General features: G+C 46.5%; 3 protein-coding genes across 9 annotated transcripts; 1 reads left to right on the top strand and 2 right to left on the bottom strand.

The window, feature by feature from the left end:
* Positions 1-71: 71 nt before the first annotated feature.
* On the bottom strand, positions 72-7,038 carry LOC119551474. 4 transcript variants are annotated; one of them, XM_037860833.1, is made up of 4 exons: positions 6,903-7,038; positions 4,966-5,248; positions 2,267-2,557; positions 72-1,669 (listed from the first exon to the last, which is right to left on the bottom strand). In XM_037860833.1, the coding sequence occupies exons 2-4, from the start codon at positions 5,015-5,017 to the stop codon at positions 105-107; spliced, it is 1,908 nt and encodes a 635-aa protein (XP_037716761.1). In that variant the 5' UTR covers positions 5,018-5,248; positions 6,903-7,038; the 3' UTR covers positions 72-104. The 4 variants fall into 4 exon arrangements, with proteins under 4 accessions (XP_037716761.1, XP_037716763.1, XP_037716764.1 ...); XM_037860835.1 differs by having other exon boundaries at positions 6,954-6,972; XM_037860836.1 differs by lacking the exon at positions 6,903-7,038 and adding an exon at positions 6,657-6,856.
* Positions 7,039-7,515: 477 nt separating this feature from the next.
* On the bottom strand, positions 7,516-10,536 carry LOC119550121. Of its 3 annotated transcripts, none has more exons than XR_005219439.1 (4): positions 9,851-10,343; positions 9,520-9,787; positions 8,403-9,127; positions 7,516-8,338 (listed from the first exon to the last, which is right to left on the bottom strand). XR_005219439.1 is itself a non-coding variant. In XM_037858604.1 (4 exons), the coding sequence occupies exons 2-4, from the start codon at positions 9,943-9,945 to the stop codon at positions 8,660-8,662; spliced, it is 831 nt and encodes a 276-aa protein (XP_037714532.1). In that variant the 5' UTR covers positions 9,946-10,224; positions 10,417-10,536; the 3' UTR covers positions 7,518-8,659. The 3 variants fall into 3 exon arrangements, 2 of the variants coding, with proteins under 2 accessions (XP_037714532.1, XP_037714533.1); XM_037858604.1 differs by adding an exon at positions 10,417-10,536 and having other exon boundaries at positions 7,518-9,127; positions 9,851-10,224; XM_037858605.1 differs by adding an exon at positions 10,417-10,530 and having other exon boundaries at positions 7,518-9,127; positions 9,851-9,961.
* A 418-nt stretch (positions 10,537-10,954) lies between these two features.
* LOC119552069 (anillin) lies at positions 10,955-15,870 on the top strand. 2 transcript variants are annotated; one of them, XM_037861836.1, is made up of 12 exons: positions 10,955-10,972; positions 11,097-11,417; positions 11,480-11,959; positions 12,041-12,413; positions 12,477-12,866; positions 12,928-13,099; positions 13,261-13,396; positions 13,465-13,635; positions 13,727-13,945; positions 14,005-14,359; positions 14,490-14,788; positions 14,851-15,570. In XM_037861836.1, exons 1-12 carry the CDS (start codon positions 10,955-10,957, stop codon positions 15,568-15,570), a joined length of 3,654 nt encoding a protein of 1,217 aa, XP_037717764.1. The 2 variants fall into 2 exon arrangements, with proteins under 2 accessions (XP_037717764.1, XP_037717763.1); XM_037861835.1 differs by having other exon boundaries at positions 11,480-12,413; positions 14,851-15,870.
* The last annotated feature ends 297 nt before the right edge of the window (positions 15,871-16,167 follow it).

Genomic DNA, 16,167 nt, shown 5'->3' with positions numbered 1-16,167 from the left:
GGAGAGTGGTTTTCACTAGCCTAAGGATTAAATCTAAAATACAGAGACGAACGAGCTCTCCAGGATGTCGGATGTTGGATAGCGAATGACGGATGAGCGGGAGTCTACACCTTCTTCAGGAAGCTGCTGGGTGTGGTGGACAGGGGCATGATGGGCTCGTAGTTGTTGTAACCATCGCTTTCGCAGAAGGATGTCAGCGAGGCGAGTGCATTGGCGGCCAGCGCCTCCACGCTGAACATGGTGGACAGGTGGCCGCTGCTCTCGAACTGGTTGATAATCATGTTCACCTTGCTCTTGGCATCCGCCTTCAGGCACGGAGACGTGGGCTGGCTGCCCGGCAGGCCGGGATCCCGATCTCCCGGACTCGCGTCGTAACCCTCGCCCAGTTCCGCGTCCGTCAGCAGGTTCTCCTTCTCGCTCTGCTTGCACTTGGCATTGTTAGGTGATCCATTGACTGAGTTGGGCGACTTGTTGCTCTTGTTCAGGCGACCGAGGAACCAGTTCCGGGCCAGCTTGTCCTTATCACAGTCCTTGCTACCCGGACTTGACTGCGGCGTGGTTGTGGATTTGCGCTGCTTCTTCTGCTCCTTGGTTGGCGTTTGTAGGGGACTTGTCAGCGGAGAGAGCATTTCCGGTTCGCTGCCATTCGTGTAGCTCTTCTTCACGGCCTTCTTCAGACGATCTGGACTGGATCCGCCCGCTGACAGCTGGGTGGAGAGCTCACTGTGCACGGTTTTCACCTTGGCCTGGAAGTCCAGCGAAATAGTTCCATGCAGGCGGGAAGGCAGTGGTTGCACCTTGATTTCTTCCCCGTTGGTTAGCTCCAGGGATTCCAACTCCCCACCCACGGAGGCAACTCCGGCGGAGGTTTCCTGCAGCGGCTGGGCCGGACACTTGGGTACATCGTACTCGAAGCGTCTGGCCAGGGCGTTTGGACTGTTGTTCTTCTCCGGCAGCTTGGGCAGCACCATGACCGAGGAGTCCATGAGACCGTAAATGGGCGAGGGCTCCTCGTATATAATATCCGTGGCTGTATAGGTGGACTTCTTCTGGACTGGCGGAGTGGGCAATTTCCGGGGCGGTGGGCTCTTCAGGGTCTGATGCGCTCCGGCATCTCCGCGGATGGCCGCCTCGATGGCGTGTATCCACTCTTTGGCATCGACTTCGTTGTTGGCCTGGTACACGAACTTCTTGTTGGGGTCATCTGTGGTGATCTGGAAGCATATGTCGCGCCGCTTTCCCTCGCCAAAATGCTCGATCTCGATGGAGGAGCACTTCAGGTAGAGGGTGCTGCTGGGTCGACAAGCGGTCGGTCCATCGGCATAGCACAGCATCCAGTCGTTGAGGATGCCGCAGTAGCACTTGCGGGTCTGGTCGAAGAATAGCCGCTTCGGAACGATTCGCTGCAGCTGTCCGTACTTGGTGGACCGCTGCAGGGACAGGTGGCCAGCGGGCAGATCCGCGTACGGACAGTCGATGATCAGCTCGTGGGTGAAGGTGATCGCCTGCTGGGCCTCGTCCTCGTCCTGACCCGTTCCCTGACCCTGGCAGATCTCGTAGAGCTGCTGATGTGGCTCCTTGTCCGAGGAACCCGCAACCGGTTGGTTGACGGAGCAGCGATCCAGGGAACCGCTGCTGCCCAGATCAATGTATTCCCGCGAGGCGGACACTGCAATTAGGGGTAATTAGTGGTAGTTGTAGGCATTAAGTACAGTCGGTCTTCGGAATAGTCAACTAGTATTTCTTGTTTGCCTCCATTAAATCACATGTTTTAATTCTGCAATAACTTTTAAAAATCTATTTATTTAATTGGATATTTCATTGACCTTGGAAACTTTTCTAAGATTTGCTATTCATGTATGTTCAAATATAGCTTTAGGTCAGCAGTTTTGTATTATTGATTCTTAGTATTTTGATGTTTTAAATGATTAGAGAGTTCTAAAGAAATATTGCCATACTAATTGATAAGTGTCAATATTGATAGGGACTATCTATTAAAAACGTTAAAGTTCTCTTTATGACTGAATAACTATTCTTAAATGTTTTTTTATTAAATCTGTAAAAAGTTTGTAATTTTAATTATAGCTTTCTCAAGTATTTAACATCAAAAAGTTGTAGATCCTAACAAATATTGACTTTAAAACAAGATATTTCTTATAAAAACTAGTTGTCAAGCATAGGAAATCAAAACCTTTGTCTCTGCAACATGGGTTTGAGTTGTGGAAGTACCACTGTACATATGTGTTATGTTCCCTGGAGCACTCACGCGAATTTTTCGAGGAGGACGTGGAGGCGAGCATCTCCAGATAGCCGCTGGGACCGGTCTCCGCGCCCACCTTGCTGTCGACGCAGTCGGCCAGGCTGCTCCGGTGGTTGTGGCCTGCCGCCGCCTGCTCGTCTGCGCATCCCAATCCGGATCCTGATTTAGATGCAGCCAGCAGAATCTCGCAGCGGGCCAGGAGTGAGGCGGTCTGCTCGGCGGCGGTCATGTGGAAGAGATTCGAGGCGTTCTCGTACTCCGAGGTCTCCAGCGAGGCTCGGAAATGGGCGCGGACATCTGCAATGGAACCGGAGGGGAGGATCGTAAGTTCTAATGTACGCTTTTAGCTTTTCAGCTGGCTAAATAAGGCGGCGGCCCCATTAGCTATTAATTCTTAAACGCATCATTGGCCCTAATGGCAAGCAGTTGAGCAAGAGTGTTGCTTCCATGGGGGGCAATTAGTGGGCCAGTGGAGTGGCGGTGTCTTTTCTGCCTCTGCCTCTGCAGCTGTGACTCACTGGGCGGGAAGTTAAGTACTAGTACTCCGGTTCCCAGTAAGAGCACCATACATATGTGTACACATAAGTGACCTCATAAAGCTCTCGCTCAAGAGTCAACTGCGAATTGACCGCGGCAATTAAAAATAATTTCACTGGCCAAGAAAGTTAACTCTGGTGTCTGCTGCCCTGGTCCCCTCTAAGCTGAAATGCCCACATCCACTTCCAGAAGTATAAATTATTTAACGGTAAAGCAGAAAACAGAAAACACTGAAATTTGCAAGAAATCTTGTTAAAACTTGAGCACGCAAAGCTCTGGAGAGCAGCTCTTTAAACGTAATACGTCCGAATATGGCAATAAGAAAAATACCCGAAAGTCGTGCTGGCAAAAAACCGAACTGGAAATGCCCTTAAAAATTATACAGAATACTTAATATTATGTTCAAGCAAAATTGAGTCTTAATTTTTACAAGCTTAGAAGATTTTCAGCTTAATTTTCTAGAAAGAATTTATATTCTGCTCTACAATATAATAAAGGAAACAATAAAGCAAGTTATATCACTTTATATTTATAATTTACTAAAAAAATGTTTGCAATTTAATTAACATAGAATTTTTTTAAATGTATTATATATTTTTCAAATGTTGGCTTACGCATTTACTTCCTACTGAACATTTTTTAAATTGTATCTTTGTATCTAAAGTTTGAACAAAGTTTTGCCTTATTTCCGGACCGGATATGAAACTCGCACATTGTGTTCATCCGTTTCAAATAAAACCAAATAACACCCAAACAAAACATTGCGTAAAATTGAAAACTTTAGAGATATTTACTCATCCAGAATGTGAGTAATTGAGAGTCATGAGGATTCATAATCTTTTTCTAACAATACGAATACAAGAAAAGTGCATTACAAAGTAATTTGCTTATACTTTATGCCAAATCAGGAGGTAGGCTTTTTAGATTTTAGTTCCACATTCAAGGAAAGTTGGATAGACTCAAAGTTTCGTAGAAAAATCCAACGTATAGTTGCATTTAAAAAGTAACTTAAGAATATACTTTTAGATATAGTTGTATGAAAAACATGTCTTTCTTTTCGTTATGTTCTTCCCATCTTCTTGTATAATTATACAAACAGTAAGTTATTTGCTTGCTTTAAGAAAGTCACTGATAAGCAGGGGTTTAACCAGGACCGATGGAAACTTCCCAGCGCCTTATTTGTTCGATATTTAAAGATCAACAACAAGAGGCCCCTTCAGCTGCGATTTGCTCAAACAAAGATAAATTAAGGCAACAGTCATCGCAGGAGGGTTTGATATGCTTCCTATGCCCTTCATCAGGCCCAGAGCCAGTGAACCGAGACCTGAGAAAATTAAACTGACTAAAGAAGAGGCAAAAGAGGCTAAATCAAGCGCTTTGGGCTTAGTTTTGCGGCATGTCCAATCCTCTGTTTATTGTCTACCCTGTGCAGATACACATGTATAACGACATATAAACGATTCGGGGGAACAGAGCTAAAAGTCCAACGAGGAGTCCAAATCGGTCTCGATAAAATGTACGAAATATACGCAGAGCAGAGGGCACAAAAATAACCAGAAGACTCCGATGGCCATAAGCCAGAACCAGAACAAAAGAGTTTTAAGCTCGGACGCCTGCGGAATGAGTCAATAATACTCCGGCACTGGGTTATTGTTATTGTTAACGCTTATGTGTCGGAGTTTGCTCCTCCTCCTCTATTTCAAGTCGGCTTGTAATTTTTGATGGCGCTGTTTGCCTGGCAAAATTAACAAAGTTTCTGTTGATCTATCTCACACTAACTGGCTTCAATTTTGCTTTTCCATTTTCAGATACACGCAGAAAATAATACAAAGTCAAATGCACAGTCAAAAATATAATCATTAATAGTCTTAGTTAGGATCAATAGATTTGGTTTTCCAAATAAATTATCTTTGTAGGGAAAGAACATATTGTCCAAATCGTTTAAAACTTCAATATTATTAAATATAATTTTACTATTTTTATTTGTTTATCAAAAAATTTAAAAATAATATTTTACAACAAATTTGGTCTAAAAATATTATTATCATGTATTTTTTCCTGCTAAAATATTTTTATTGGATGATAACTCATAGTATCTATTTAAATAATTATCACTTAGCATCTTTTCTTTGTGTGTAACTACGAGTATACAAAAAATGCGAGCTTACCCAACAAAAACTGTTCAATTTCGGCCCGTTTAGTAGTTGCCTTTGTATCCATGTCTTTAAATTGTATTATTCTTGCTGTTTTGTATTTTTTAACTTGGCGCTCAGTGTTAATGCGAACCGTTTTGCGTTAATGTGCGTTGAGTGCTTGTTGTGCTGCCGATCGTTTGATTTCTCGCCCGGGCTTTATTGTGGCTTCTCTCCGATCTGGATTTGAATAGTCATCTGTATCTGGCATATCCACCAACTGCACACACAGTGTTTTGCCTTAGAAATTAACAGCTTGCTGTCAAAAGGGGATAACACATTTTTATAAGATCACATGCACAAAACAGATAGCGATGCCGATGGGATGCAAGATATTCGATTCGATTGGGATTGGGGAGTCGAACGCGGAAAACGACCGGAGTGCTACTGAAGGTATTCCTGGATTATCGGCTACCCGTCGTCGTAAAGCAAACACCTCCCCCGCTGCGAACCTGCTGTGGAGCTGTCCTATTAATAGACACACCATCGAGATGCACCACTATCCAGAGCTATAGCCATCCTATACCATCCTATTCAGATATCCGTACGCGTCGAAATACAATACAATCTCTATTGCGCCTGCAGTTCTCGGTCTATTCGTTTTATTTTTACTATTGTGTCTACTATTTTCGCTTTTTTCGGTTGCACGCTTCGTTTGGCGCCTCATGGAAAATCAACTGATGACGTTATGTACTGTATCTGGGTATCTGGCGGCTAAAGTATCTAGATTCGTTGGTGGGGAAACTGTTGCCCGCTGAGTGTGTGTGTGTGCCAGCCATTAAAAGCCATTACGAAATCCCCCCTTTGAAGCCGCCCAACGCCCCTCTGCACTTGTCTGGGTGTCTCTGCGTTTATGTTTTTTTTTTGTTTAATTTTTATTTTTCACTTTTCCGTCGAGTGTCTGTCATTTGCGGTTTCCACTGTTTTGCGGCCAAGAATTGAATACAAATACGGGGTGCCCACACGCAGAGGAGTTCGGACCCGGGACCCTTGTTTGGGGCCAAGCCTTTTAATTGTGACTCATCTGAAAGGCGACGCGTGTCGCCACAAAGAAGCGACAGTCTGTCCACAAAATTGCACATACCATCGAACTTCTGTTGCCAAAAAATGTAAATGCTACCCAAAAAGATACAATCTTTTAAGAGCTAACCGATATTGGAAATGAGCTTATAAAAATATGGCCAATAAAACCTGTCCATATATCAAATTCATAGAATTGCAAGTGATAAACATTTTCTAAACCATATAGAGATTTAATATCATACATTAAACAAAATTTAAGAAATAATGTATCTATTTATATATGTATGTACGTATAAATAAATTTTAATTATATTTATTCCTATTGATGGGCTGTCTTTTTATTACTCAAAAGGCTACGTTTCGACCTATAGAAGTTCCACTGTATAAGCAAACTGCTGACCATTTCTCTCTGAACCACACTATTCACCTGCTACAGGTACGTGTCTAGAGTCTGCTTTTACTTTTCGGTTCTTTTTTATTTATCATGCCCATAAAACAGAAATGTAATTTAATTTGCACTGGACGGCCGGCCGGACTATTTGATTTGCTTCCTTTGTGCCAGCCGGTAAAAATATGTATTTATTGATTCAGAACATTTGCAACTCGACACCGACGACACCTTTGTTTGCAATTGATAAACGTACGACGAATTCCCTGCCCGACGGCCAGTTTTGTTTCGCGGAAAAGCCAAACAAACTGTTTGCCAGCTGGTCTTGGACTCGCGCGAGACTTTTCCGGCCACGCAGACTTGGTGGAAACCTGTGCGCAGGCGTGTCTGACACCCCGCTACTTTCCCCGCGCTCCTTCCGCACTTCCGGTCATTTCCGTCGGGCCGGCTTCCTGCCGCTGCGGAGCCCCCAATTAGAGAATTACGAAATGCATCCACGCACAGAGTTCGATTTTGCATCCGGTTTTCCACTGCGTTCTGACAACGTTGACACCTTTTCGCTCGCGGGCGAACTTTTCATCGCCGGTGGAGCCAGGCGAAGAGCAAGCGCGACTTTCCGGCTGGTGCGCCACCATGAATCACTCGAGCTTAACTGACTGTCTTGGGGCCTCGGCACCAGCTCTGGAGCTCTGGATGGTCGCCCGAGCGCAGACGAAGTGCCCTCGGCTCTGGCTCTGCACAGCGCGAAAAATCGTGACAACTTTGGTATTAAATCTAAGTATTACATTAAACTATCATTTAAATATTTTAAAAACCTGAAAAATAATAGATATAGTGCTTTTTAAAATGTACTTCAAAGGGGGAATGTTGAGAACACCCTCTTAACATAATCATATTCAAATAACTGTACCTTTTTATTATTAATTATTTGAAAAACACGAAATTACTAGATATAATACTACCTAAGAGGTATTTCGAAGTGGCATTATTGAGCACACCCTTTAAATATAATCATATTAAAATAACTAAAATGTTCCATATTTGTAACCTATTTTTTTGGCGTGTATAACGAAATGAGCTGGATTTTGCATTGCTTTTTGGGGAATATTAACTGCCGGCCGGCTTGCTGGAGTTAGAGGCCCACGCCCATTGCGCATCTTCCTTTCGCAGATCCCATCCTCGAGTAGGCAGCCGAAAAATTCTATCGTTCTTTCCACATTTAGAGAGACGATCCCGCCGCTGATATCATATTTTATAGAACATCATGCCCATTTTGGCAAAAGCAAAACAGGCTGACCAACTACGTTTGAACTTCCCTAACTAGAACCATATTATGTGCCATAATATACAATAATTTGCTTCGAACTCAACGACTTACTACTTACAAAGGTCAACAGGTAAATAAGTTATAACCAGGGACCGTAATCATCATAAGCGGTGTTAAAAAAAATCAAAAACGCTCGATTTAAAGTTTTGGTATGTATTGTTCAGAAATAATCATTTGTAAGCGAACGAAAATATTGATTATTTTCGATACCTGGTTATATAATTTATACAAGTATCATTTTTATCGAATGGTTGGAAAATGTTCTGTGTTTTACCTAAATATTAAAATTTATTCTAATCGAATTCAAAGTATGAGTTCTATTTTCTAAACTACATTCTGAACATGGCTGAAGTGGTTCGACATAGAGAGGCTGGACTGTAAAACCAGAAATCTTCTAATGTGGCAGGCAGATGTTGTTGCCGCAGCTGCCGAGAAATCCGAGTCTGCTTTGCGGAACGAGGAAAGCCGAAGTCGAAGCCAATCTGGGACTGGAGCCTTCTCCCGTGCGTGTGCTCTTTGTGCAATTGGCGGCAGATAAAGCGAGCTGTTGTTCGAGAGCCCGATCCGTTGCCCTTTTTGGGAGCAGCTTTGAAGGACGCGTTCATGGGACGCTATGGCAAACAACTCAATTTTAATTAAACGTTGCGCTCCGAGAAATAAATTAAGCATGCTGACCATGTTGGCTGCGCAATATCTGGACAACCTTGGGTCGCGTCTCGGGCAGCAGTGATAAGTGCATAGCCGTTGCGTGACTCGACCCAGAAGACCGGGCGACTGGATAACAGGTTCCCACCTGGGCTGGCTTTATCAACCGGCACAAAGAGCCTGATTCTAGTATTGTGCTAACGCTTAATTATGTGCCACAACAAGTATTTCCATTCAGCCGAACCACAATCTTTGTGCTTAATGCATTGTCGGAGCGATTTTCATCGCTACTTGAGGAAGGCTTGCAGGCGGTTCTGCTGCGATTTGCTGGCGTCTTTAAACGCGTTCGATTTCAGCTGGGCGGCCAGTTGCAGCAGGGCGTTTTGCTTCTGGGTCTTGGACTGCGTTTTGGCAGCGGCGGGCGCCGGCTGAGCTGGCTTCTTCTTTTTCTTCTTCGACGTCTGACTTGGGTTTTGGGAAGCCGTTCCAACTGGTTGGGAAGCATTTTTGGACGGCGCTGGCTGTTTGGGAGGCTGTTGCTGCGTTTTTTGCGGCTGTGGAATTTTCAGGCCTGCATTGATATCTTTATTCGGCGCTTGGGACTTCTTCCTTTTGGCCTTCTTTTTGTTCTGGCCCGCTGCCGCAGGTTGTGTTGTGGTTGCCATTGTCTCCTCCGTGGCTATGAGTTTGGCGCGCTTTCTGGCCTTCTCCAGCGGCAGCATTGTCTTGTGCCGGCAAACCTCGCAGTCCACGGCCTGTGAAAAGACATTTGGTTGTAGTAAGGCTTTCAGGAATAGGATGTCTATAGATGTAAACAGTAAAGATTTAGAGACCTTATTGTTTCAAGAGGTTGAATACATTTAATATTGAATCAATAATTTATTTTTATTACTAACTAAGTAGATAGAAGATATTTAGGTAACGTGATGAAAAAACCTTGATTGTACCGACTTAAAGGTACTGCTACGATTCAGACAATGCATCTTAATCATTAGAATATTTGATATAGTCTATTTACATCCATCTATTATCCTTTGAATAAGGTGTTTAAGGTCTCTTTTGAGTGTGAATACTTATAGATTCAAAACTAATTTTAGCTGGCTAAACCTGATACTCCTCCTCATTGACATAAGCTCCTGGCACTCACCATTTGGCTGGCCATGCGCTTCTTCAGCCACTTGGCCCGTTTCCTGGCTCCACTGCTCATCTCGCCCTTTGTTGGTTTGGCCTTGACGGCTTCCAGCTGGGCGATGAGTCTCCGGTTCTTGGCACTCTGCCTCAGCCTTTGTGGCTCGAGGTGGAGTTGGTAGCGACCGTCGGTCCACTGGTTGCCGCAGCGGGAGCACATGCGTGCGGGTCCGAAGCTGTCCTCGGGCAACTGGACATTGTGCCGGGCCAGCTTTCGGCAGGTGGTTCTGAATTGGTGCGGAATAAATAATTTAGTAGTGGGTGTTTTAGAAATTAACAGTGGAACTCACATGTAATACGACTTTAGAAGCCGTTCTGTGTGGGTTTGGTCGGTTAGTTTGGCAGCACAGTTCCACAGCAGATCCACCGTTTTTTGATCGCTCATGGCTAACACTACAGAACTAAAATTTTGTCTCAAAATGTGGATATAAATATATATTGTAGCTCTACTAAAATGTGTTCTTATTGGCTTATCATTGTATATTTAAATTCAAGCGGGTTTGTAAATAAGACACATTAGAAATCCGATACAGTCTTCTTGGTGCTACACGGCATTCTTTCGATATAAAATATGCATTATTCTTTGCATTTAAGGCATAGTCGCTTATATGTTTTGTTGAGAATGTTGTTATACTGTCAAACTAAGAGAAACTTGTAAAAGAAGCTGCGTGTTTAAGAATTTGTAATTTAAAAACATTAATGATTTTTTTGAATTTTTACAATAAACTTAAATTTGAACTCATCACCCATTTCGCTACTTTCAAGCCAAAACAGACAGCACTGATGGTGCAACGTGCGAAGCTCAACAATAGAAAATTTAGGGATTTTAAGCCTAAAACGCACATTCTTAACTTACGGACAGATCCTTGCTATCTTTACAGAATTATCCCTTGCAAATAATGCTTAACATTTAATTTAAAAAAATAACATTAAAAATAAATTGTTTTGCACGCCGTAAGAAAGTTATAACAGCTGTTGTTCGACGCGCAGCGATAGACCGGTAAAATTATCGATGTCCAATAAATCGACAAGCCGAGGCTGCCAGCCTGCCAGTAATAGAGAGTGTGGCAACCCTTTCAAAACTCACCACTCGCATTTACTCACCCAATCTGGTATTTCGCCGTGGTCAGTTGAGGGTCCTACAGCATTTGCGCGTCGTTTTGAAATTATTCAACACATCTGAAAAACCAACCGCCGAAAAGAGCAGAAGCGACGCGCATAATTTCGAATGCAAACGGACGCGCAGCCCGCAAGTAGTAAAGTAAATAGCAAACAACCGTCGGAAATCGGCAGCGTGGAGTGCGGCGAGCAGTACAGTAAATTCAGTATTCCAGTGCGCGCAATTACAATTCGCATTTGCATTTGCAGCAGCTGCAGCAACAACAACAACAACAATGGATCCGTTTACTCAGGTACGAGGGAATTTCACACTCATTGCACACAATGAACCCCTTTGTTCTGGGATGCGTGCACTGGTATTGGTAGTTGCATCCACAACTTTTCATTGCTATTTTCCATTTTCCCTTCGGAATGCAGCACATGCTTGAGAAGGCGGAACAGCGCAGTCGCGCCCTCGGCATCAGCAACGCCAGCAAGTTTCCCCTCGCCGAGTGCAGCGTACCCAGCTCCACCACCACCACCTCCTCCTCTTCTGGCGGGGATGCAGGAGTCCTGGCCCCGAGGAGCCGCTCGCCAGGAGTCCAGAGCACGGCCAGTGGCGGCGGCAAGGTCGTGGTGCTGGGCAAGGCCACGCTGGAGGCGTCGCCGGCCAAACCGCTGCGGCACTACACGGCGGTCAACAAGGAGAACCTGGACATGGGCATAGAGATAAACATAACCACTGACAAGCCAATTGGGGTAAGTTCCCGCCATTTCCTAGTTTCCATCTCCTTTGCTCATCTGTGCTGGTCCTCCTCCAGGTGCAAGTTGAGATCCAGGAGCAGGAGGTGACCGACTCCGAGGAGGAGGAAGAGGCAGGAGCACGCAATCCACTGCTGGAGGCAGAGCCAGTAAATCAGCCGCTGGCCAGGCTTAGGGACACCTCCCGCAGCAGGCTGCAGCGCATGGGCGCCCTGTACTCCAACACGGACGACCTATCCTCGCCCATTCACCGCACCGAGGCCCAGTTTCATGTGACAACGGGTGAGGAAGAGGAGAACGGGAATCGCAGCAGCAGGCAGCCCAAGCAGCGATTGGGCAAACTGGCCGCTTTGGCGGACACCATCAATCAGTGGGAGGATGACACGTCGCACCACGAAGTGCACAGACCGCTTGATGCACCGCCACCAAAACCCCATTTGTCCAGCCGGCGGCCGGAGAAGCCACCGGCTCCACAGCCCCCCAAGAGGGACGAAGTCGACGAGGCGGCCAGGACCAAGCAGCTAAAGTGGGATCCCAAGGTACTGAGCTCTCTGGAGGCCCAAGGTTTTCAGCGCCGCGAATCGTCGACCATTAAACACACCTATGATTATGCCAAACAGGGAGAGGCGGCGCCAGTTAGCAAACAGGAAGAGACGACACCAGTTGCCAAGCCGCCAGTGCCGGAGAAATCGACGACGGTCAGCCAGGTGGCCAAGAACTTTGCCGCTTCTGCTCAAGCGCCTAAGCCATCAGCACCAGCGCCTGCAGTAAGTGTTAAGACCGGCTTAGTTTCCGGACGTGCCGCCATCTTCGAGAACAAAGGAGCCGGTGGGCAGACGCAGGGCAATGTACGCAACCAGAAGGATCCCTGCGAACTGTCGCTAAAGGAGCGGATGAAACTCTTCGAATCGGGCAACAACAAGGCCATGTTGCCCATGGCACCGATAGGTTCTGCTCCCAGTATTAGCCAAATCCGGGCGGAGGAGGTAAAACGTGAGTTCAACAGCCCATTAGTATGCTATCATAGCTTAGATACTAATTTTTCCTAATTAACAGAGCATTTGATGGCAGTGCATCCGGTGACTGCAGCAGCTGCTACTACTGTAGTTGCAGCGACCAAGCCAAAGCCGGAGAACAAGCTGCGAGACAAGGTGGCCGCTTTGGTCGCGAACGCCCAATCAAGTGCGGAGACCCGCATCAAGGACATTGACCGTCAACGGCAGGAGGACATGCAGATTATATCCAATCGCTTTAACAAACAAAAGGAGCTCTTTGACATTCAACCAGCAGTCACTTCCGCGCCTGCTCCAACTCGACCTCCCGCGCCTGATCCACCTCGAGCTCCGGCGCCAGCTCCCAGCAAAGTAGTGCGGCCCATGCCGCCTCCTCCACCGCCGCCCATCGCTGGTCTCTCACCTGCATTGGCCAGCAGTAAGAGGCGATCACGTAAGAAATCACTAAAACACAGCATTCCAGGAACTTGTAGCTGATATATCCGCAATTTCAGCTGGTGATGCACCCATCACTGATGAGGACTCAAAGCGGGCCCGCAAATCGCATTCCGATCGCCTGTATCCCGCCCTGTCCGACCTCGATTCCAGTGGTGACAACTGCTGTGCCACCGAAACAGCCTCCGCCACAGACGACAGCCATCAGTTGGACGAGGAAGAATCAGATAGGTGCGCTGACAAATGCTACTCCTGCTTGCTATTCCTGCTTTGCATCGAGTAGCACCCCAAGACTGATAGACCTAAGACGCATAGCTTTAAACCCCATCCCCTAGACAAGACCATCAATAAAATCGCTTTCTTAACTAACCGCTTATCTTTGATTCGTGCAGTTGCATGGATGAGTCGGAGGACCAGTCGCAGACTGAGGACAGCAGCGCCGGCATGTGCGACGGCAGCCTGGGCCGCGAGATAATGAGCGCAGTGCAGCGCAACGAGACGGAGACGCAGCAGCAGCCACGCAAGAAGGTGAGTACAGGTAGAAAACTAACAGCCCAGCGGGCGGTCTCCATTAATCCCATTTTACACATTTTCAGACTGTGCGCTATGCGGACATGTACTACGACGACAGCTCTCTGAACTCGTCGCAGGTCTCTTCCGGAATGAATGACTATCTGGATGAGGCGCTGGCCGAAGACTCCGGCAGCACTCAGGATGATCAGAGTGACAGCGAGGACGAACACAATGCCAGTCGTCTGTCCTTGGGCGTAAGTAATCTCATACTAGTTTTCTATTTTCATATTAGATAGTCTGAAGAGTAATCTAATTGTAATTTGTCTTCTTGAACTACATTTGTAGAGCAAAGGAACTACGGCCTCGAACAGCTTTTCCTTCCGAAAGAATCCAGCTACCGCTTGCACGCCTATCGATGAGCATCATGAAATGATGGACATGCAAACGCCGATGCTTAGTGGTGCCCAGCCTGTCAAGTCTGAGTTGAGCGTGAACCAAGACAACGACAACCTGGTCACCCTGGTGCACACGGTCAGCTTCTATCGCCGCCAGCAGAGTGCCAATGTAAGTTATACATATCTATTGGGTCTAACAAAACTCTTACAAAATGTGTTTGCCTGTAGAGCTCCAATTCCACACCGGTGCGCAAGATATGTCGCGAGCAGCAGGTGATGCGATCAGCCTTAGCAGGCGATTGCCATGCCAAGCACAGACTGGAGTACGACTCTCCCCAGCAGGGACAGATCGCAGCAGCCACAGATGATCAAACCGATGAGGACGATGACGAGATGCAAAACGCGCGGGAAATAAACGAGGCCTCACAGGCGCAGGACAAAATCAAGAAGCTGTTGAGCGAGGTGTGCAAGCAGCAACAGGTGATTGGACAGGCCAGCCAGGCCCTAAATCTGTGTGCGGCAACAGTCGAGTTTTCTGGCTCCACAGAGTCCGTGGAGGGAGAGCGATATCTCCTACTAGCCAGTGAGTATTCCAAGTTGATAAATATTTTGTTTTTTGAGTTGAGTTCATTTGCATTCCAAACTAAATTGACTGTACAAATCGATTTTGAACTTCCTTTATCAAATTATGCTGACGTATTATGTCCTTGCAGCCCATCGTCGCCAGGCTTGTTTGGATGAGGTCCAGCGCTTGAGAGTCGAGAACAGCATCCGTCCCGTGGGTGCACCAAAGGAAAAGGGCCTGCTGACGGTCAAAGACATAACGATTCCCCTGCGCCAAGAGTACGTGCGTAAAATGGCCTCCAACAACATCAATGGTCATCATCTTGTGTGCCTACTGAAGTACAATGAGCACGTGTTGGCCACCAAGACCGTACCCACGATGCCTGGCCTTTTGTCTGTCAAGTTTCCTGACGTCCTGCAACTGAACAATGTGTATGCCGATTTTAGGGTAAGCTGTACATAACATCCTTAAATCTTTGCTCATTCTAATTGCGTTAAATTCGCCTGTAGATTACGTTGGAAATCTATGGCATGCTGGCCCAGCGTGATCAGCTGCCCCATGAGCTGAAGTACCACATCAATTTGAACAAAAAGGGCGGCGTAAAGACGCCCAAAAAGAAGGGCGGCGAGAATCGTCTGGTGATGCCGCCAGTACAGAGTCCGGCGGGGCCCCATGTGGTAAGGACGCCGCAGCTGGTGCAATACGGCTTTGCCATCTTCTCGTTGCGTGAAATTCAGCGCACCACGTGGACGCTGACCCAGGTCCTGGGCGTGAGCCCACTGGAAGGCATGGTCCACATGAAGGTCAACTGTGAATTATCAGTGAGCGTGGAGTACAAGGGATTCCTCACCATGTTCGAGGACATCTCCGGGTTTGGCGCTTGGCATCGGCGCTGGTGCTATCTGAACGGCACCGTGATCAATTTCTGGAAATATCCGGACGATGAGAAGCGCAAGACGCCCATGGGCAGTATCGATTTGAATGCATGCAGTTCCCAAAAGGTGACCACAGCACCGCGCGACATCTGCGCCCGCCTCAACACCATGCTGCTGGAGTGCGAACGACCAGCGCTGGAGACGGACCAGGAGTCGCTGATAATAGTGCCCAACGGACCGACCACCACAGTGCGTCATCTGCTCTCCGCCGACACGAAGGAGGAGCGCGAGGAGTGGTGCGCCTACCTGAACAAGGCACTGACACTGCTGCGCGCCTGGGGAACCACCCACTGACCCGCTGACCCACTGCAATCCTGTCAGCAGCACAGACACTGACACCAAACGGGCGGGTTGTTTAAAGTTTTCTCTTTTTAAGTTACTCAATTTACTAATTTAGTCGCGTTCGCGTTTATATTCTTTTTGTTTTATGTTTCCGGTTCAAATTATTCGTATTCCGTATTCGAGTTGGGCACTTTCGTGTTCGTAATATACCGACAAAGTGTTGAATATCATTTTACATATGTACATTGCATTTAGAATGTCTCGCTAAATATATAATATGTTTAAATCCCAGTAAAACGCTGCCGAAATGTATACACTGAATATTTTATATACTTTATTGAATACTTTTATACACGTACACATTTACATTCACATATATCGTTTTGCAAGAACTCGTGGCTATGAAGAAGTGGCTACGTGGTTTCCGCGTGTTAACTATCTTTGTATCCTGGCCATTCGGAATCTAACAACGAGTGAGAGTTAAAGCTTGCGTGTTATCACGACGCCGGCTGTTCTAGTGCCAAACTCCGCTCCGGCACCAGGTGGATCCGCGTCCATTTCGGTTGAACGGCTCGCGTGGTTCTCTGTACTGTGTAGGTGGTTCATGTC

Source organism: Drosophila subpulchrella, chromosome 2R (genome assembly GCF_014743375.2).
Source record: "Drosophila subpulchrella strain 33 F10 #4 breed RU33 chromosome 2R, RU_Dsub_v1.1 Primary Assembly, whole genome shotgun sequence".
Lineage (NCBI taxonomy): Eukaryota > Metazoa > Arthropoda > Insecta > Diptera > Drosophilidae > Drosophila > Drosophila subpulchrella.
Note: the sequence above shows the minus strand (reverse complement) of the source record. Positions and strands in the feature narration are given on the sequence as shown.

Bases quoted from the DNA above. Each gene is read 5' to 3' on its own strand.
- LOC119550121 (XM_037858604.1), bottom strand. From the start codon at position 9,945: ATGAGCGATCAAAAAACGGTGGATCTGCTGTGGAACTGTGCTGCCAAA. The intron at 9,788-9,850 runs GTGAGTTCCACT...GCACCAATTCAG, and splicing joins CTTCTAAAGTCGTATTACAT to AACCACCTGCCGAAAGCTGG. The intron at 9,128-9,519 runs GTGAGTGCCAGG...GTCTTTTCACAG, and splicing joins AGCGCATGGCCAGCCAAATG to GCCGTGGACTGCGAGGTTTG.
- LOC119551474 (XM_037860833.1), bottom strand. From the start codon at position 5,017: ATGGATACAAAGGCAACTACTAAACGGGCCGAAATTGAACAGTTTTTG. The intron at 2,558-4,965 runs GTAAGCTCGCAT...GTTCCATTGCAG, and splicing joins AATTGAACAGTTTTTGTTGG to ATGTCCGCGCCCATTTCCGA. The intron at 1,670-2,266 runs GTGAGTGCTCCA...CCCTAATTGCAG, and splicing joins GTCCTCCTCGAAAAATTCGC to TGTCCGCCTCGCGGGAATAC.
- LOC119552069 (XM_037861835.1), top strand. The intron at 11,418-11,479 runs GTAAGTTCCCGC...GTCCTCCTCCAG, and splicing joins CCACTGACAAGCCAATTGGG to GTGCAAGTTGAGATCCAGGA. The intron at 13,946-14,004 runs GTAAGTTATACA...GTTTGCCTGTAG, and splicing joins GCCGCCAGCAGAGTGCCAAT to AGCTCCAATTCCACACCGGT.